The 20,599-nt window shown below is 48.9% G+C and overlaps 1 protein-coding gene across 2 annotated transcripts in view; it reads right to left on the reverse strand.

The window, feature by feature from the left end:
• Positions 1-20,599, reverse strand: part of KCNQ4 (potassium voltage-gated channel subfamily Q member 4) — a 74,845-nt gene that overhangs the window by 20,101 nt on the left and 34,145 nt on the right. For both annotated transcript variants that reach the window (XM_072609898.1, XM_072609899.1), the window contains exons 2-9: positions 11,182-11,272; positions 9,453-9,579; positions 8,907-9,082; positions 8,122-8,247; positions 7,780-7,890; positions 7,368-7,463; positions 3,367-3,455; positions 931-1,092 (exon numbers count right to left, since the gene is read on the reverse strand). In XM_072609898.1, the coding sequence (XP_072465999.1) occupies positions 931-1,092; positions 3,367-3,455; positions 7,368-7,463; positions 7,780-7,890; positions 8,122-8,247; positions 8,907-9,082; positions 9,453-9,579; positions 11,182-11,272 (978 nt within the window). The remainder of the gene's footprint in view (positions 1-930; positions 1,093-3,366; positions 3,456-7,367; positions 7,464-7,779; positions 7,891-8,121; positions 8,248-8,906; positions 9,083-9,452; positions 9,580-11,181; positions 11,273-20,599) is intronic.

The following is a 20,599-nucleotide window of genomic DNA, read 5'->3' on the forward strand; positions in this document are numbered from 1 at the left end:
GAGGAGACAATGTCAGGGGTTTTCTCCAGGATGTGCCCAAATGGATCATCCTTGACAACCCATGAATTCTTGGTTGCTAAGGATCCTCTCCTGGTGTAGGAACACAAATTAGAAAGGCTCTTAGAGAGCCCCCATCCTATACAGCTGCCTGTAGAGAGGGGGAAACTGAGGCCCAGAGAGGGGGAAGTCATTTACCAAAGCCACCATCATCAAGGAGGACTGGGTGTCACTGGAGGAAACTCCTTGTTTCACAAAGGAGGAAAATGAGGTGTGTAGACTTGGAAGAGAGTTGGCCAGTTATTATATAGCCAACCAGGGTTCAGAGCTGGAGACCTTGCCTCATCCTGACTCCTACCAAGCGTGGTCCTCTTGCAGGTACCTAGTGCTTTGCAAACCTTATAATACTATGTAAACGTAAAATATTATTATTTCTGCAAGACCAGCTGTTAGAGGCGCAACTAAAGGGAAAAACTGCCTGATGTTCAGACAGAGGCTCAAGCTGGAGCTGGACTAGGGGAGCCCTCCCAGCTCTGAGACTCTGTGAGGCCCCTGACTCCAATTCTATGGCTTCTGCCAAAGCAACCTGCCCCAGCTGGGTCAGAACCCCAGTTACCACCTCCAACCCTGCCCTGATCCTGGGCACCTAGCTCCTCCTTCACTGAGGCTGGATCCTACTCCTAGGATGTTCTCCTTCATCACCCCGGGAGGTGCCAGGGACCTGGGTTCTGTGCCACCCCCTCCAATGCCCATCCACCTTACCTGGCAGGGAGGCTGGCACATGCCTGCTGGAGAAGAGGCGCTGCTGGGAGCATGGCCAGAGAAGACCTATGCCCAGCAAGGAGAGAGCAAGCCAGAGGGAGAGAAGGAGAGTGAGAGAGGACAAGGAGGAGAGGACAGGAGGAGGAGCCGGCCCTGTCAAGGGGCCCCTACCTTTCCCCAGGGCAATAGGAGGCACTGCCCGGCCGGTGGCAGGTGGCGAAGGTCTGACATCGGGTAGGTGCTCCAGTGGGCGCGGGTGGCCTCCGCACCTCCACGGGCCACAGGCCCCCATTACGGGCCCGCCGCACGTGTTCAAATAATATTACCAGCTCTCTGTGGGGCAGGCGGGATGTAGATACAAAATGGGAGGAGTTACTGGAGCCTGGATGAGGTGGAGGCAGATTCTGGCCTTCTCTCTCTTCCAGGAGCCTGGGCCTAAAGGGCCATTTCTCCCTCCTCCCCGTTCTCTAGAGTGAGGTTGACTCCAAGATGGCCCTGGCACAGTCTCTGGGAGACCCGTCTTTCTGCTATCCTGACAAGCTCCAGGAGCCTGTGCCTCAGAAGAGACTAGAGTAAGGGAGTTCTCCAGCCCTACCTCCACCCCCTTTTTAAGTCCTCTCTGTCTAGATTTTGGGGGAATTCCTCACTTTTATACTTGTATCCCTGGTACCCAGCAAAATGTTTGACATGTTAACCAGCTCTTGAATGCTGGTTAACAGAGTGAATAACTGAATTGATTCAGGTGAAATATCTCCAGGAGCTAAGAGCAATTCCTAAAGGAACTAAGGTATGATCATTGCAGGGGCTAAGAGGCCATCTATCCAGAAATTCTGGGGTGATTCCTCCAGAACTAGGGAGCTGGCCCCTAGAAACTAAAAACTTATCCCTCCAGGAGCTAAAGGGTTAACTCTTCAGCTACTTAGGAGCTCAGGGTTCATCTATTCAGGTATGAGCTAAGGGGTGATTCTGTCCTACCTGGGCCACATCCCCTCTTCCCCCAACCCCAGCCAAGCTAAGGGACCATCCTAGCAGGAGCTCTAGGGTCAAGTGAAGTGGTTTGCCCAAGGTCACCCAAGCTAAGGTCATAGCTTTTTCTTACCATCCCACCCTATAGTGACCACTGACCCCAGACCCCCCCACATGCTGAACTTCCCCTTAAGGTCTCCGCCTTACTAACCCCCAGCGAACCCTTAGCCTGCAGAAGGGTCCCTCATTGTTCTCAGACAACCTGGCCCTCTTTGGGGCAGGCAGTGGGTACGGGGGTCTTCTGGGCAACCTCTCAGGAGGGAGGGGAGGAACATGGCAGCAGATGGGGAGTAAACTCCCTCCAGCCTTTCTTCTCTCCTCTTATGTTTTCTCTTGCTTCCTTGCAGAGCGGCCCCACCAGGGAGGCTTCAGGGAAGTGGGGAAGGGAGAGGGAAAACCAGGTGTGGAGGAGGCAGGGACTCAGCAGCTGGTCCTCCACCAAGGAGCTGAGGAGCTAAGTAGGCGGAAAAGCGATGAGCAGGCTTAGAGCGGGGGAAGGGGGGATCGCTGAGCTCAGCATCCTCCCCCTAATAGCTCTGCTCCCATGGGACTGAATGATGCCCCGGGGGCACAGGCTCCAGCCTGGGGCCCCTGGGACGGGCAGCTCCCCCCACCCCAGGGCATTTCCTTCCACCTTGGGTGTGCTATTAATAACCACCCCCTCCAAGTCGTCCACTGGAGTGGACACAGGTTAACCCTTCAGCAGCTGGAGGCATCCCCTTCCCCCAGTGCTGCCCACCAAATGTAGACAGCCTAGGCACTGGGAGCAGCCCAGACAATTAGGCACAAAATTGAGTGAGCTGGTGGGGCACCCTATCCTTTGACACAGACTTGTATTTACATGCAGGCTTCCTATCCTTTCATGCCCCCACCCCATCCCCATACTGGGATAAAGAGCCTCCGGCACTGGTCCATCACCCTTTCACTTGCCAGGGCAGATGGGAGCTGCTTTGCTTAAGGGACAGATCCAGAATTGCTGGGCACCACAAAGCTAGACATAAAGTATTTCTGCCTCTGCCCATATGTGCAGCACTCAAGCAGAGGGCAGGGGGGTGATCTGCATCTACCCAGCCCAGTGCCAGTGTTCTCTCATTCCCCCAGGATGGTCAAGGAGACACTTGGGAGTGGGAGATTAGAGATTCCTGGAGAACCCTGCTGAATACCACTAATAATAATTTTATCAACAATAATAAATTTCTCTTCTAAGGCATTTTAAGGTTTACAAAACCTGACTATCCTTGTAACAACACTGTGAAGAAAGGGCATGAAAACTATTATTTTCATCTTACAGATGAAGAAACTGAGATTCACATCTCATGATCAACCACTCAATAGCCTGACCCCACAACCCACTGGCCAATGTGGATTATCCTCCACTCCCTAGGGGGTCTGGTTACTGCCTGCCCCTACCCCACCCCATTCTGAGATCTCTGGTTCCTGCCCCACTCACCCACACCTCCTACATCCTAGGTTAAGACCCAAGAATCTTTTAGGCAGCTGGTGCTCAGAAGCTGGTAGATTCTCATCTCCCACTGACCCAATACCTCCCCTTCCCCCAGGGTAGGCCCCAGAAGCACCTACCTGAAAGATGGTAGGATACTGTCATAGTAGTACCAGGTGGCTGTCAGGTAGGCTCGGCTTGTGTCAGTGGAGTAGAGGCGCCAGGCAGCCTGATGGAAACAAGGTATTCATCACACCTCCTCCTTACCCACCTTGATTCAAGTTCAAGCATTGGGCCTTTAGTCAGGAGAGCTGGGTTTGAATCTCAGTTCCAGTACCTCGGCAAAGGAACCTTGGGAAAATCACTTCCTTCTTCTGGGCCTCAGTTTCCTCCTTTGTAAAATTATGGGGCTTGAATAAGGGAAGCAAGATGATGGTAGGACCTTAGTTCAAAACTTGACTGCCACTTACTTCTTGGGTAACTTTGGGGAATTCATCCTACCTTTCTGGGTCTAAAGTTTCTTGATCTTCAAAATGGGGGAAGGATGGACTATATGACCTCTAAAATCTCTTTCAACTCCAAATCTACTATCTTCTAATATCTAAATCCTTGTTCTTAATCCAATCCAGGTCTAGTCAAACCATCACATGCTTCTTGTAGTGGTCATGCATTGTCACCAGAGGGCGCTAGACCAAAAGTCCCAAATTGAAAGGAGGCCCTGAACTGGATGAGAAGAGATGGAAGGAGTTAGCATCCTTCTCTTGGGTCTGCATACAGAAGGGTATGAGATTGGGGAGGTTGAAGGAAATGGGGAAGGGGAGGTTGAGAAGGGCAAAAGAGAAGGAACATAAGATGTAGAAGCCATCTAATCCAATGCTTTTGTTTCACAGAGAGGTCCCAGTGGGCTAAAGGGCTCGCTCAAGTCCATGCAGGGAGTAAATAGCAAAGCCAGGAATTCTGAACCAGATTCTCAATTGAGCACTCTTGTATGTAGCATGTTTTGTAAACCAACCACATACACACACACACACACACACACACACAGATGTCAGTTAATATTATTATTTCCACTTATACCATCCCGGAGCTAAGACTAAAGGAAGGATCTATATAGAAATGGTGGAGGAAACCAAAGTGGGAGAAGGGAGGAATGAGAGAGGGACCACCGTGGAGGATGGCCACGGGGACTGATTGGGGGCTGAGGAACAGATGCAGCCACCCCAGAAGCCTCACTCACAGCTGCCTTGGCTCTCACTTGTCCTTTAGAGCTCACCCACCTCACCTGGGTCTGCTTCCCAGGATGGGTATATTTCTATGGCAGGCAGAGGCCTTGGAAGCCACTCATTAATTATGGGGGAGCCACAATGCCAGCTGTCTCAGACAGAGCTTGTACCAGCAGCCTAAATCAATGTCCCCACAGGGATGGGGACAGGCATGAGGAGGCCATTGTGTGTGGGAGGAGAGGACGGGAGATAACAAGGTGCTAAATGGAGAAGGGGTGGTCAGCCAGAGACCTTGCCAAGGATGTCCAGGACATGTGCTCTGGGGTAAAGGATGGCGGTAACAGGGGATCAGGTGGAGGAGGTAGTCACCCCAGTGGCTTCTTCTGGGCAGAGAGCCCAAGCTGGCAGGGGGAGGGGAGGTTCAGGGAGTAGAAAGAGACCACCACAGGGCTGAGTTTAGAGCAGCCTAGCATCCAACTCCATGGAACTGAGAGCCAAAGGGGACCTCAGAAATCATCTAGTTCAACCTCCTCATTATACAGATGGGGAAACTGAGGCCCCAAGAGGGAAAGGAACTTGCCCAAGAACACATGAGGTGGCAAGTGGGATGGTCAGGATTCCAACCCAAGATCTCTAACTTCAAATCTGGGTATCTCCCTACTCCACCACCTAGCCCTGCTCCTACTTCATTCCTACAAACACACAATGCCCCTCCCCCATGGTTGTCTGTACCAGGGGTCCCAAATCAGAGACAGGGGGCTGGCTGACATGTGTGCTCCAGTTTTCCTATCCTCACCCAGCTCCTGGCCTTCAAGAGGCTCCTGGACTGAAATGCAGCTCCTGTTCTTTTTTTCCTTTTCTTTCTTTTTTCATTCTTTATTACAAGGGATGATTGGGAGGAGAGGGAGGAGGGATATATTTAGAAATGAAGATGATGTAAAAACAAAAGATAGCAATAAAAAATAATGTTGAATGCAGTTCCTCTCTCCTTATCCTCAGTTTGTGCCCCTAGGCCTGGAGCTTCTCAAGCAGGCCACCTGGGGTGGGCAGCAGATTGGCACCGGATAGGGAGGTACCAACTGCACCAGAAAGCCAGCACTGCTCCCTACCCCCAAGTCCATTCCTAAGTCCTCAATCCTCTGACAGCAGCATTCCATGTCGGAGACCACCCCCTTCCTCACAGACGCTCTCCACACTGGGTTTTTGTGACACTGCTAACTCCCAGTTCTCCTCCTATCTATCCCACCTCTCCTTCTCAGTGTCTTCTGCATCTCCCACTCCTTCCATGTGGACGTTCACCAGGGCTCTACTCTGGGCCTTTTTCTCTTCTTTCTCCACATTACTTCTCTCAGTGACCTCATCCGCTCCCACGAATACTGCTAGTCTCTCCATGCAGACAAGTCCCAAATCTACATGTCCAGCCCCATCTCCCATCACCGCCTCCTGGATGTCTCCCCAGGATATCCCTCGGGCATCTCATACTCACCAAGTCCAAAGCAGAACTCATTAGCTTTCCTGCCAAACTCCAGGGTACCATCATTTTTCCTGTTAGGTTCACAGCCTAGGAGCCACTTCTGCACCTCACCACAGCCCCACTCAATCAGCTGCCAAGCCTTGTCCATTCAACTTCTTCACTATTTCTTATATTTCCCATTTTTCCTCTCTGCCCCCATGATCACCTTGGTTCAGGATCTCATCGTCTTTCACTGGACTACTGCAATTGCCTCCTATTGGAGTCAGTCTCCCTGACTCCAGCTTCTCCCCACTCCAATTCATTCAAATTAGCATTCCTTAAACTCATGTTTGGCCATGTTGTCCCTCACTCAAAAAACTTCCATGGCTCTCTGTTAACTCTAGAACAAAATATAAAATTTCCTTGTTAGGCATTTAAAGCACTTCATAATCTGCTTCTCATCCACCTTTCTAGGCTAATTAAACTTATACACTCTATGTTCCAGTCAAATTGGCCTAATTACTGTTCCCTGAACATGACATTTCATTTCATAGGATTATAGATTTACATCTAAAAGGGGCCATCAAGTCTAATCCCTTCATTTTACACATGAGAAAACAGAGGTCCAGAGAGGTCTTGCATTAGGTCACACAGCTAGAAGGTGTCCAAGGCTGAATATGAACTCAGGTCTTCCTGACTCCAGGTCTAGAATTCTACCAATACAGCAACTCACTTGCTACCAGTGTGCATGTGTATGGGCTGCACTCCAAACCTGACCCATCCTCTCCCTCCTCCCTTTCCCTTTTTACAAACCCTGACTGCCTTCAGGGCTGCTTCACTCCCTTCAATTGCCCCCTCCTAGAGGAGACCGTTGCTAAGCCTCCCCACCCCGTAATCAATGCTCCCCTCCCTAAGTTACTTTATGTTCATAGACGATGTATTTTGTATTTACCGAGCTGTGTGCATGCTGCTTCCCTCAGCAAATACACATTCTTTTAAAGCAAGGACTTTTTTTCTTCCTTCCTTTTTTCCTTTTTCCTTCTTCCCTTTCCTCCTTCCTTCCCTCCCTTCTTTCCTTCCTTCCTTCTTTCCTCCCTCCTTTCTTTTTTCCTTCCTTTCCTCCTTCTAGCCCTTCTTTCTTTCCTTCCCTTATTCTTTCTTTCCTTCCTTCCCTCTTTCCCTCCTTCCTTCCTTTTTCTCTCTTTCTCCCTCGCTTCTTTGCTATTTCTTTCTCTTTCTTTCATTCATCATTCCTTCCCCTTCTTTTCCATTTCCTCCTTCCTTCCTTTTTCTTTCTCTCATCTATCTTTCTCTCCTGTTCCTTTCTTCTCCCTTCTTTTCCTCCTTCTCTCCCTCCCTCTTTCATTCTTTCTTTCTTTCCTCTCTATCCCCAATACCTAGCAGAGTGTCTGCTATATACCGGGTGCTTAATCAATGCTTGCTGGTTTGAAGTGAATGGACTTACCTGGATGAGGTTAGCTGCTGGCATCCTGCGCTTCTCAAAGTGCTTCTGGCGATGCTGTTCCTGAACCTTTAGAGCAAAGCCGGAGCCCAGAATGCCCTGAGGAATGAGGGCACCATGTCAGGTTCAATGTGGGCCAGGTGAGAACAGGCTAGGTCACACTGGTTCCTAAGAGCCCTTAAGGGTCTTCAGAACCCAAGGCTCCAACTGTTTTCAATCCAGAGGAGGGAACTATCTTAGGTTATCCCAGGAATCAGAGGGAGGGTATTTGTGCCTAGTCTCCATGCAGTGACAACCCCCAGTTCCACCCTGTGCAGGACATCTTGAGGTTGGCCCTGTCCTCCTGATGGAGGTATCCTAGGGTTCTCATGCCTTCCCACCCTACTCAGAGCTGGCAATACTCAGGGACACTCACAGCAGGCAAGGCGAAGAAGGAGATGCCCAGTAAGGCAAAGCCGGCTGCCAGGACCCGGCCCAGCCATGTATGGGGAGTCTTATCCCCATAGCCGATGGTGGTCAGTGTGATCTGTGGGGAGAGAGGCCAGGAGGGCTCAGGGGTCAGGATTGCTGGGAGTCAGGGTGGGTATCTATCTCCTCACTTGGAGAGGCCTAGTCACTTGGGGGAATGGCCACGTGGGAAATACAGTCCCTTGGAAGCATGCAAGCATAGGGGATCTGTTTGTTTAGGATGCAGTTATGGAGGCCCTTAGGGACAAGTAGTGGGAAGGGCCAGGGCAGGAGTGGGAGTAGGACTTACTGTGCCCCACCATAGCGAATCTGCATAGGAGGAGAAGTCAGAGTTGGCATCCTTCTCCGCCAGATAGACAAGGAAAGAGGCAAAGATGAGGACCAGGAAACCAATGTACCAGGCGGTGATCAGTTCCTGGGATAGAGGAATCAGCATAGTCAACCCTTAGAGAAGACTACTCCAGAAGGCAGGGAGAGGGTGTAGTGTCCTCCTACCCACCCTTTCCTCTACAGCAGCCACTACTCCTGGGGTCAGGTGGTGCTCCCCCTTTGAAGAGCTCCAAGGCTTCCCCTTTTGTTCTCTCCTTGGACCTCACTGGAAGGGCCAAGTTTGACCTTCCCCATTGTAGAAAAGGAAATATTAAGTTCTCAAAACCAGGCCTGCTGACTCTGGGATGAGTCATGGTCCAGTCATAGAATGGAAGGACCCCCAGAGAGCAAACAGTCCTATTCCCATCATTTTATAGATGGGGAACCTGAGGTCCACAGAAGGGAATTGATTTGTCTAGAATCCCACAGCAAAATTTAATAGAAAGGGTGTCAGATGGAGTTAGAAGGTATGTGTTCAAGTCCAGGCTATGCTACTTAAATCCATCATCTTGGGGAAGAGAAGGGAAGGGGAGGGGAGGGAAAAAGAAAGAAGCAGGGGAGCATTAGCTTTAAGGCAACAAGTATCAGAGCTGAGATTGGAATACCAGGCCCTGATTTCCCACCAAAGCTCTTCCCATTATCTCCTTGTCTTGTAGGGTTTGATGCCCTCTCCCAAGGCCTGGCTGGGTGGGGCCTACCAAGTACCTTGCTGTGTGCATAGACCACAGAGCCCAGTAGCTTCCAGGTCCCTCCACGGCGGTCCATGCGCACCATGCGCAGAATCTGCAGGAAGCGCATGCTCCGCAGGGCAGATGTGGCGAAGATGTTCCCCTGGGTACCAGCTGCAATGACTGCCAGTGAGGCCACAAACACGATGAAGTCTGAGGTGGAGGGAAGAAGGTGAGGAACGTGGGGGCTCACATGTGGGGGCACAGAGCATGCCCTTGGAGGGCCTGAGGCCTCCTCTGAACACAGCCCCTAAACTCCTTGAGCTCAGGATTGGGATCAGAGGTCATTTATCACAAATTAGGACCAAGGTGGCAGGGAAAGAGAGAGAGGAGGCTCATGGGAGAATTAGGCTCCTACTAGGCACCCCAGTGCTCCTAGTCAGCATTAGCTGGGGTGAGGATTGAGGAAAGGGTTGGGGGCCAAAGTAAGGATTGTCTGACACCACGACCAGGGGTCAGAATCATGGCTAAGGTCAAGAGCCATGACTTGGGCCAGGGGTCAGAGGTCAGAGCCACCCATTACCGATGATGCAGAACGGTTTCCGGGCGAATCGGAGGCGCCCCTGCCAGCCCCTGTAGCGGCAGCAGCAGCCGGCAGACCAGACTCGAATTATGTACTCCATGCCAAACACTACAATCATCACAAATTCCTGTGGGGAGGAAAGGCCTGGGTCTAGCTGGGGAGAGGAACCCCGGCCACCTCTCTCATGCCCAGCTCTTGATCTCCACTCTCTGCCCCACCCGACCTTGGGGCCCCGGGCTGATCTCAGGACTGAAGGAGGTGATGAATCAGCCCATTTCACATCCTGAGTGTGGCTTCTGACTTCTAGACAGGCAATCTCTGAGAGAAGGTCTGTGTCTCCCTGCCTCACATTAAGGGGTCCCCCAATCTTTCTCACAGTCTAGGGTCTCCCTGAAGATGCTAGTTACTCTCCCTGACTTCCCCAGCCTGGGGGATACCCAATATTGCTCATAGTCTGGGAGTTCCTTGAGGGCAGGGCTATCTCTCCAACCAGGGGCTTCTTAAAGATCCTAGCTGTGTCTCCCCATCCTGGAGGAGTGATGGTCCCTGGAGGCAGAGCTATATCTTCCTCTCAGTCTGAGTACCTTCTGTCCCGAAATCTGAGAAAGACTCAAATTATAGTGTAAAAAGGATTGATCATTTCCCACCCCAGGAGACTGACTTCAGACTGGCTCCGACTGACTCTATTAGATGGTGCCTTCTTTGGCTCCCCATCGGAACCTCTTGGTCTTTTCCTTCTTGTTCCTCCCCGCCCCTGTCCCTCACTTCTACCCTGCAGGACCCAGCCCCCACATCCAAATTCTGCATTGTCAGACAAACCTCCTCCATCAACCTACTCTCCTTTTGCCCCCAAACCATTTCCTTACTATAAAATGAGGATAATAATAGCATCTATCTCCCAGTTTTTGTGAGGATCAAAGGAGATATTTTTAAGGTGCCATATAAATGCTAAGCCATAATTATTATAGAGATGAGGAAACTGAGGCCCAGAAGGTTAAGTGACTTTAAGGTTACACAACTAGTAAGTCAGGATGTGAACCCAAGTCCTCTGACTTCAAATCCTTAGAGCTTTTCTTTACACTATTACCTCCCTCCCTCTCCCCATAGCCCTCCAATAGACACATAACCTCTCCATAAGCACAGGGACACCCTGTGGAGAACTGTCTTGGGGGAGGAGGACATGATGGGCCAAGGACCATTCCCCTTTTCCTATTTCCTGGAGAGACAAGTCAGGATCTGTAGGGGGCCCTGGGACCATCCATGAAGCAGAGCAAGCAAAGCTCCCTTTGGAGGAGATGGTAGTACCTAGAGCCAGAAGGGTCTTTAAAGGTCAACTAGTCCAACTCTCTCATTTTACAGGTGAATAAACTGAGGCTTGGAGGAGTGAAGCTCAGATTAAAACTCAGATATGATGAGTCCAAATTCAGCCACCACACCGTGTCTCCCTTTTCTCAGTGGGAAGTCGGGGAAGGAGAGAGGGACAAAGCACCTCCTAACAGGACCTGGCAAGCTCATGGAGAATGACAGCCACCCTACTCCAGCGACATTTATCACAACTCACACCCTTGGCTGGAGACTTGGCCAGGTCAGGAGGAATTTTCCACGGAATTCGATGCCCAGGGATAGAACCATTTCCCACTACCAGCTGATGCCATTGGCTGGTCCTCCCTCCTGGGTGTCCCATGAACCACAATCCTGCCCTTTACTGTGGCGCTCCCAATATACTCACCAAGATGAGGAGACATTCATTGGCAAGCTCCTGGTGCTCCTGAATGGTGGACAGCACCGACAGTACCAGACAGCTAAAGACCAGCAAGAATCTGAAAGATGAGCAGCACGGACAGTTCGCTGGATGACCAGAGAACACTCTGGGGCTAACCAGGGTGGGGAGGAGCTGGGGAGGTGAGGAGCAACAGAAAGCGGGGGTGGGGTGGGGGGAGCACTCATAGAAGGCTAAGGAGCAAGGCTCAGACTCTGTCAGCCATGGGGAGCCCCAGAGGGATCTTTGGCAGAGGAAAGTGAAGAATGCAAAAGCCTCCCCACCCCCCACTCGACTGCCCCCAAACAGCCCGAAGCCCAGATCAAGGTCCCAGATCTGCATCCGGTTATCTGCAACTCAGTGCTATGGGATTTAGTACTTAAAAAGCACTTATGAGGTAAGGCACTACAATAGACCAAAAAGACAAAAGAGAGGAAGCCCTCCCCACAAGGCCCTTCCACTCTCCTAGGAGGAGAAAAGAAGGCGGAGTGATGAGTAAACACCTAATACACATAAAGCTCCAGGCAGAGCAATTTCCAGAGAGACGAGGCTCTAACCACCAGGGCAGAAGGAAGGAAGAGGAAAGGCCTTCCGGAGGAGGGATCTCCTGAGCTGTGCTTCAAAGGGAGCTAGGAGGGGCAGGAGGAAGCCTTCCAGCATGGAGCTAGGAGACATCAAGCACAGATAGCAGCACGTTTGACTGGCATGCAAGGCAAGTGAAAGGGACTTAGTGAAATAAGACTAACAAGGTGGATGGTGGCCAGGTGGGGAGGGGCTTTAAAACCCACATGGATTCTTTCTGGTCATCTTGTATTTTCTCAAACAGTGGACACTAACAACATCACTGTCATCATGTAGGTCTGACCTTAGAAAGGGGCCCTCGCACCCAGCAAGGTGGGAGGCCATCTCTAAAGACCCTTAGAGCTGGAACTCTAAGTCCTATAAAGCCCATGGTAAACAAGAGGCTGGGATGGCCAAGGCATCTGAGCACCCTATCCCTACTGCTCCAGGTGGAAGGATCAGAGCCCTGACTCTGGGCACAGCTGGCTCATCTGCCAGGAGCTCCCTGCTCTCACTCCCTCTTACCTAACTTTTCTTGCAGCAACTGGAGGAAAGATGGCAGAGAGGGAGATGGATATCACATGGATTTAAATCTGGAAGTGACTTCAGAGGCCCAGGGAGGGGGAGGGGTCTTGCTCAAGATCTTGCCTCAGCTGAGTAGCAAAAGGGGGAAAACAACTAGAGAAGGTCTCCCTCCTTACCTCCTTTCCTTCAATCTTAGATTAAGAAGCAGCCTTTCCCCTTGCTGAAGCCAGCCACATTACCTTGACCCTTGATTTCATCCCCTCCTGTATTCTCTGAAACTTAACCCACTTCTATCATTCACCCTCCTTTTTTTCCTATGAAATATTTATTTTCTCAGAAACAAGCCTTAAAATCTCAAGACCACAGAAAGAATGAATGAAAAATATTAAGTGCTTACCATGTGCCAGGGGGCAGCGAGGGGACATAGTGGATAGAGTGCCTGTCCTGAAGTCAGGAAGACTCATCTTCCTGAGTTCAAATCCAGCCTCAGACACTAGCTATGTGATCCTAGGCAAATCACTTAACCCTGTTTGCCTCAGTTTCCTTATCTGTAAAATGAACTAGAGAAGGAAATGGCAAACCACTCCAGTATCTTTACCAAGAAAACTCCAAATGGGATCAGACATTGAGTCAGACATACTGAAGAATGACTTCCAGGTCCTGTTCTAAACACTGGGGAAACACAACCAAGGTAAGGCAATCTCTGTTCTCAAAAAGCTTACGTTAAAATAGGAGAGTAACAGCAAGGACAAAAGAGAATGAATCCCTACCTTAAATTTTTTTTAACATGGTCAACTAATTTTGGAAATGGCCAATAAAGGCAAAATATCTGTATAGACACTTACAAAATTAAACCCCAAATGGAGTCATAACAGTGACATTCCAGAAGGATCTGAAGGGTCTCCAAACTGTAAAGATGAAAGGACCAAGACAAAGGTGAGCCCTTGCAAAAGAAATTTGGATAGGGAGATCCAGTGTCAAAGAAGTCCCTGCCCCTTTTATCTTTAATCCCTCCTTATCCATCAGATCCTTCCCTGCAAACTACCAACTTGTCCAGATCTTCCTTTTCCCAGAAGAAATCCTTCACTTGGCCAGACCATTCTCTCATGCCATCATCCTTTACTGAACTTCCTGTTCTCGTATCAGTCTCCAATTCTGCAAAAAAAATCAATCTCCAAAAAAAACCCCAAAACATCTGTACTCCCATTTCCTCACTTTCCAGTCACTTGGTCCCTTGCGCACCCTTAACCTGCTCCTCCTGCGCACTCTCTGACCCCACTCCCTCCTGCTTCTCCTCCTACATATCTGACACTACCCAGCTTCATTCCCACACCCTATACATGGCTAAGCCCTGGGCCTTCTTCTGTTCTCTCTCTCCATTTTCTTCCATGGATTCTCTAAACTGATGACTCAGAGAGACTGAGCCTTCACCAACTTCCTGGTGTAAATGACCCTCCTCCTAATGCCCTCACTTCTGTTTGGGGTCCTTTAGGTTTATAACTTAGGAGTCACTCTCCAATCTTTGCCCTCCACTGTGCCCATCTGCCTAGGCAGCTGCCCAGTCTTGCTGACCCCATATCTTAGACTTTAATGGCCGGCCTTGATTCCAGAGGATCAGCGATGGCATGTGCCACCCATTCCTGACAGGTGAGAAGTGAGGCACTCAAAGTGCACAGTGAAGTGGACATTTGGAGATTTGACTTATTCGGGGATTTGTTTTGCTTGACTCTGCATTTCTGCATAGTCAAGTTTGTCATGAGTTGTTTTTTTCTTTTTACCCCCCAATGGGAATAGGGGTGAAGAAATTGGGAGAGAGAGAAAAAAGATTTTTATTCACTGTAAAAAACCCAAACAAACAAACATCTCTCACATCTGCTTTTTCCTGTTCACTCAAGTGGCAACCACCTAGATTGGACCCTCATCGCCTCTTAGCTAGGCTAGGGCAGTTAGCCCCCTAATAGCTAACCACAGCTGCCAAATTGATATTTCTAAAGCATATATCTGACCATGACACTCCTGCTCAAGAGACTGCTGAGGCTCCCTGTTGCCTCTACGATCAAATACGAATTCCTTTCTTTGACATTTAAAGTCCTTCACCATTTGGATCCTTCCTCACTAGACCGATTTCACATAACACCCTCTCATGCAGTCCTTCGTTCCAGCTCAACTGGACGACTTGCTTTTCGCTGGACGTGACATTCCATCTCCTCTGTTCTCCACACCTTGGAATGTTCTACCCCCTGACTTCTACCCCTTTGAACTCTTAGCTCCCTTCAAGCCTCCCTTCAAATGTCAATGCTTATACAAGGTCTTTAGTACCAGCTGGCCTTTCCATTTACCATGAAAATGAATTCTCCACTATGTGCTGTTGCCCCTACTTGGAATGTGAACTCCCAGAAAGTAGAGACAGTGATGTACAAAAAGTTTAAGAGACATAATTTCTGAAGAATTAATCATTTTATTAATTATGATCAATAAGTAATTAATAAAAGGATGATCATTTGACTGTCTCTAGTGAACCAAACACAGATCATGGTAGCCTATTGATGCTTATATGATACCCTTGGATATTCCCAACAGATGGCAATCAACTCTGATTGGTTCACAATTAATGAGAATGATAATTAATAAAAGGATTAATTACTCAGAAATTATGTCTCTTGAACATTCCATACATCAAAGGACTGTCTATCTGCTTTCATATTTGTAGCCCCAACACTCAGCACCTTGTTGGAGTTTCTAGGTGGCTCAGTGGATAGAGTACCAGGCCTGGAAAGCTAAAACTGTCTGCTTTCGTGTTTGTATTTGTAGCCTTTACTTATCTGTGTACATGTTGTGCCCCTCCTCACTCCCCAGTAGAACAGAAGCCCCTGGAGGGCAGGAACCATTCCATTTCTGTCTTTGTAACCCCAATGCCTAGCATAGCCAAGTCAATGAGCATTTGTTTAGGAACCTACTATGTGTCAGGCACTGCGTGAGTCCTCGGGCATTCAAACAAAGGTAAAAAACACTCTCTGTCCTCAAGGAGCTCACCATCTAAAATAGGAGAAGCACAATGTCCTAGTACACAGTAGGTGCTTAATAAATGCTTGCGGAATACAGAGGAGCAGGTTGAAGTCAAATACCACCCCTCTGAATGTCCTCCAAGAGAAGATAAACTTTCAATGTAATCTAAGGTTCATAGGCTCATAGACCTAGTGGTGGAAGGGATCCCAGAGACCATGAAGGCTGACCCCTCCATTTTGAAGATAAAGGAACTGAGGCCCAAGGAAATGAAGTGCCTTGCCTAAGGTCACACAGGTGTTATCAGAAGTAGAATGTGAACCCAAGTCCTCTGAATTAGAACCAGTCTGTTGCCCATTTTACCATATTTTCTTTCCTTGGAGGGAAGCAAGACTCCAAGAAGGACATCCCAGGGTATATGAAAGGTGAGTTTATCCCTGAGGATCACCAAAGGTGATTTTAGGAAAGTGTTTGGTGTCCTGAATGCACCCTCTGCTTTATGTTTCTGAGTAAAGCCTTCCTAGTCTTCAAGACCTGGTTCCAATACCACTTCTTTCAGAAAGTCTTTCCTGATCATGCCTCTTCTGATGTCCGAGAATTTTGTCTATTCATAGGATTCAGACCTGAAAGTGACGCAGAATCATTATCTCAGAGCTGGCAGAGATCCCCAGGCTGCCAAATTCTACCTGTACCTGTCCCTGAACCAGAATGTTCTCTATGATATTCCTTCACAGTGGGTATCCAAAGAGAGGAGAAGCCCACTCCTCCAGAGGCAGCTTATCCCAACTTGAGATAACACTCATGTTCAGCAAACTGGTGTCTATCACAGAACAAAGGATATCAGAGGTAAGAGCACCTTCAGAACACAGGATGTCAGAGCTAGAAATCCTACTTCTGATACTACCTGTGTGACCTTAGGCAAGGAACTTCACTTCCTTGGGTCTCAGTTTCTTTATCTGCAAAATGGAGGTTTAGACCTTAGAACATAGAATGTCAAAGATGAGAGGAGCTTTAGAATACAGAATTTGGGATATGGAAGGAACCTTAAAATATTGGAGTCACAACTTAGATCATAGACTGTCAGATCTGGGAAGGACCTTACAACACAGAATGTCAGAGCTGGGAGAGCCCTTAGAACACAGAATGTCAGAGCTGGGAGAGCCCTTAGAACACAGGATGTCAGGGCTGGGAGGGCCCTCAGAACAGAGAATGTCAGAGTTGAGAGGGGCCTTAGATCACAGAATGTCAAAGCTGGGAGGGACCCTAGGACGCAGAATGTCAGAACTGAAATATTAATAATGACTGGCATTTCTAGGTGGAAATGTAGGTCCAGTGAGAAGTGAGTTGCCTAAGGTCACATAGCTAGTAAGTCAGGGGGACGGGGCAGGTAGGATACAAAGTCTTTGCCCAGGTCTTATTTCCCCTGTGCCCACAAGTCTGGAAAGGATCCTGGTGGTCATCTAGTCATTTTATAAGTAGGCTTGCTATGAATGAATGAGTGAATACATGAGGCTGGGTCCCCTCCCCCCTACCTAGAATTTTTCTTAACCTGCCCTCACCAGTGCTGACACAGAGAAAAGTGGAGCAGGAGCAGGAGACGGCTCAGCTAAGCTGGTCCTTCAATAATTAACCAGCTGTCCTTCGGCTCTGCTCAGCTCCACTCCGCTCAGCTCATTCGCAGGATGGGAAGGGATGAGACTGGGCACATGTGGGAATACAAGATCTTGGAGCTGTAAGGAGCCACCCACCCCCCCACCTTCGGGATCCAAATAGCCAACCTTAAATGCAAAGCTGCCTCCAGAGGCACTCCTGGAAGTACTGGAACAAAGAGAGCTGACAGGGAAATTAGATGAGATCCATCTAACAGAAAAAGAAACTGAGGCCCAGAGGGGGGTACAGGTTTAGCTAAGGTCATACAGTGAGTCAATGGAAGAGCTGGAACCAAGATCCAGGTCCCTTGCCTCTTATGCCCAGGTTCTTCCCATTGCTTCATACTACCCCCTTTCACCCACAGGGGAAAGCCCAGACCCCCACATCCTCAGCCCAGAATTGACCCCATCCCCTGACCCTTCTGCCGCCTTATATGTGGGTCTGGTCACTTTCAAATTCTAGGTGATGTATTCTCTATGACTCCTACACTCCAGCCAGATCCCCATTCTTCCCCAACCTGAACTGCAATCTCCTTTGGACAGGTAAGCATATGCCGCCCCCCCACCCCTCCCCTTAGCCTCACCCAAGAGTGGGAAAGATAAGGGGAGAAATTCCATTTCCTTTTCTAGAAGACAGCATAGGATCTGGAGGTGGGGGAACCTGAGTTCAAATTCTCATAACTCCCTCAGTGATCCTGGTCAAATCCCTCAACCACTTAGGATTTCACTGCTCTCATATGGCAAAGGAAGAGGTTAGAGGACAGGACCTCTAAGGGTTCGTGCAATTACAGTGCTCTGCTGCTAGGGTTATGGGAAAACAAGACACTAGCCTAAGAAGAGGGCTGGATTTGGAGTTGGAGGGTGTACGATGACATCCGGACTCTGACTCTTACTGCTTGTGTGAACTCGGGCAAGATGTTTCCCCTAATCAGGCCTTAATTTCCTCATCTGTAAAATAAGGGAGTTGGTCTTGGTAATGACATGGACAGAGCACTGGGTTTGGAATCACAGAGTCAACTTCCTGAGTTCAAATCTGGCCTCAGACACTTCCTAGCTGGGTGACCCTGGACAAGTCACTGAACCCTGTTTGCCTCAGTTTCCCCATCTGTAAAATGAGCTGGAGAAGGAAATGCTAAACGACTCCAGTATCTTTACCAAGAAAATCCCAAATGGGGTCAATGAAGAGTCGGACATGACTGAAATGACTCAGCAAACACCAGTTCTAAGTCTGTGCCCTACGATCATCAGTAACCTCTATGGAAATTGTAAAATGAATAAATAAAGGTAGTGAAGATGAGGATGGGATCTGGTATTTGGGTTAGATGGGGAGGGGTCCCAAAAAAATCCCCAGCCTGCACTGAGACATTTGGGACACTTTGTATAAGCAGTTTGCAAAAGGCTCTATGCATTATCTCACTTGCGCCCCATTTCTTGGAGAGCTGGTTGTGAAATTTTCAGTGTGAACATTTGTGCCTTGGAAGCCAGCAAACGCTACAAATTGATATTTTCTTGTTGTTGATTGTCTAGACTTAAGAGAGTAATTGGGAAAAAGTTAATAATGATGCACGTTAAAGTTAAAAGTTGTCCTGGAGCTGGTTGTTAAACATTTATTAGCACACTCTTGCATATGAGGCACACACTGTAGGAATTATCTAGTAAGGGTCAGAGGTGGGACGTAAACCCAGGTCTCTCCTGACTCTAAGTCCATTTCTCTATCCACTGCAGCACATAGTAGTTTCCTTAGTCAGAACTGGTTGTATAGAGACACAAGTCATCACTACCTGTTCCAGCCTCTACTTCCTTCATAGGCTGCTGACTCTATCCATGCGATCTTGGTTAAATGCCTTCATTTTAAAAAAATATTTTATTTTTCCCCAATTCAAATGACTTTATTTTTATGGGCCTCAGCTTCCTCATCCATAAAATGAAGGATTTTATGTTGGTCCAAGGTCCCTTCCAATTTCCTTGTTCTATTTTCTAATATAATTTTCAAGGGTTCTAATTCTGACCCTGCTCCCTTAGTATTTATTTGATCTTAGGCCATCAACCTCCTCTCTGGGTCTCAGTTTTTCATCCACAAAATGAGTAGTCTCTAATGTCCCTTCAGCCACAGGTTCTAAGTCAGCCAGGCCTCTGACTCCTCCTTCCACCCCACAGTAGGCACCATGCATGCAGGATGCTTGCTCCCTCACTGTTTTGGTGGTTGCATGGTGGGTGCATGCCCCTGCGCCTGGGCAGCTGGGCAGCAGCAGGAACTGACTGGCATAACATATCAGAAGCATGGGAGGCAGCAGGGGATGGTCCTCTGGAGGAGCTGGGCCTGCCTCATCTGGATATGCTTGGGGTCATGGGGTTAGGACCAAGGTATCTCCTCTGCCCAGCAAAAGAAGGTGAAAAGATTGAGAGCCCATAGGAAGGCATCAGCCCTCCCTAAGAGGGTGGCAGAAGGCCTTTCCTCTCTCCTCCTAGCTGCCTCCTTAAGTCACTGCTCAGTCAAGAAGGGGGAATCTGAAACAGAATCACAGAATTTCATGACCTCATGTAGGAGGCCTAAGTGGGCCCAAGCCTGAGGCACTAGGATAACCTATGCCTTCCATTCTACAGCCATGAGAGGACCCAGCTCCAAATCTTGTCTCAGATGCTCACACCTTTATGGGACCACATTTCCTCTCAGCCTGCCCCTTCTAAGGCGTTACCAAGTCCTGTTGAATTTTACCTTCATTAAAGCTTTCATATATACTGCCTTCTCTCTTCTGATAGTGCCACCACCCTAGTCCAGGCCCTCTTCACCTCCCACCTGAACCACTGCACTAGCTGCTACTGGGTCTACTGCTACAGGTCTCTCCCCACTTGGGGCCATCCCCCACTCAAATCTTCCAGAAGCACAGGTTTCAACATGGCACCCTCTAAGTCAATAAATCCCAGTGTCTCCCCAATCACTTCCAGGATCAAATACAAAATCCTCCATGTGGTAGTCAAGGCTCTTCCTGACCTATCCCTGCCTCCCAACTGTCCAGTCTTCTAATATCTTACTCCCCCTCCCCTTATTCTGTGAGCCAGTGATCCTGGCTGCTCCTGCTCCTTGAATAAGACCCTCCACCTCCTGCCTCTGGGCATTTGCTCTGGCTGTGCCCTATGCCTGGAATGCTCTCCCTCCTCATCTTTGGGTATTGGCTGCCCTGGCTTCCTTGAAGTCCCAGCTCCAATCCCACCTTCTACAAACCCTACCCCACATGCGGGTGCCTTCCCCCTATAGATTACCTCCCATTTATCCTGTCTATATCTTGTTTGTGCATAGTAGCATTAGATTGTGAATTTTTTGAGGGCAGGGTCTTTTTTTTTCTTTGTATCCCCAGTGCTTAGCCTGGTGCCTGGCACTTAACAAATGTTTATCGACCAACTGACCTTGGGCAAATCATTTAATCTTCCTGGGTCTCGGTTTCCTCTTCTGTAAAATGAAAGAGATGGACCAGACAGCCTCAGAGATCTCTTCCACCTCCACAGTGTGCTTCTATGATCTTTCAGACCACAGGCTGGTTTCGTTTATTTGACTCTATTTATTGGATCAGATGACAATAGTTAAAATAACAACTCCTGTTTCCACGGTGCTTTGGGGCTCACAAAGCACTTTCCTTTCGAAGTTAGTGTGA

This window comes from Notamacropus eugenii, chromosome 5 (assembly GCF_028372415.1).
Source record: "Notamacropus eugenii isolate mMacEug1 chromosome 5, mMacEug1.pri_v2, whole genome shotgun sequence".
NCBI lineage: Eukaryota > Metazoa > Chordata > Mammalia > Diprotodontia > Macropodidae > Notamacropus > Notamacropus eugenii.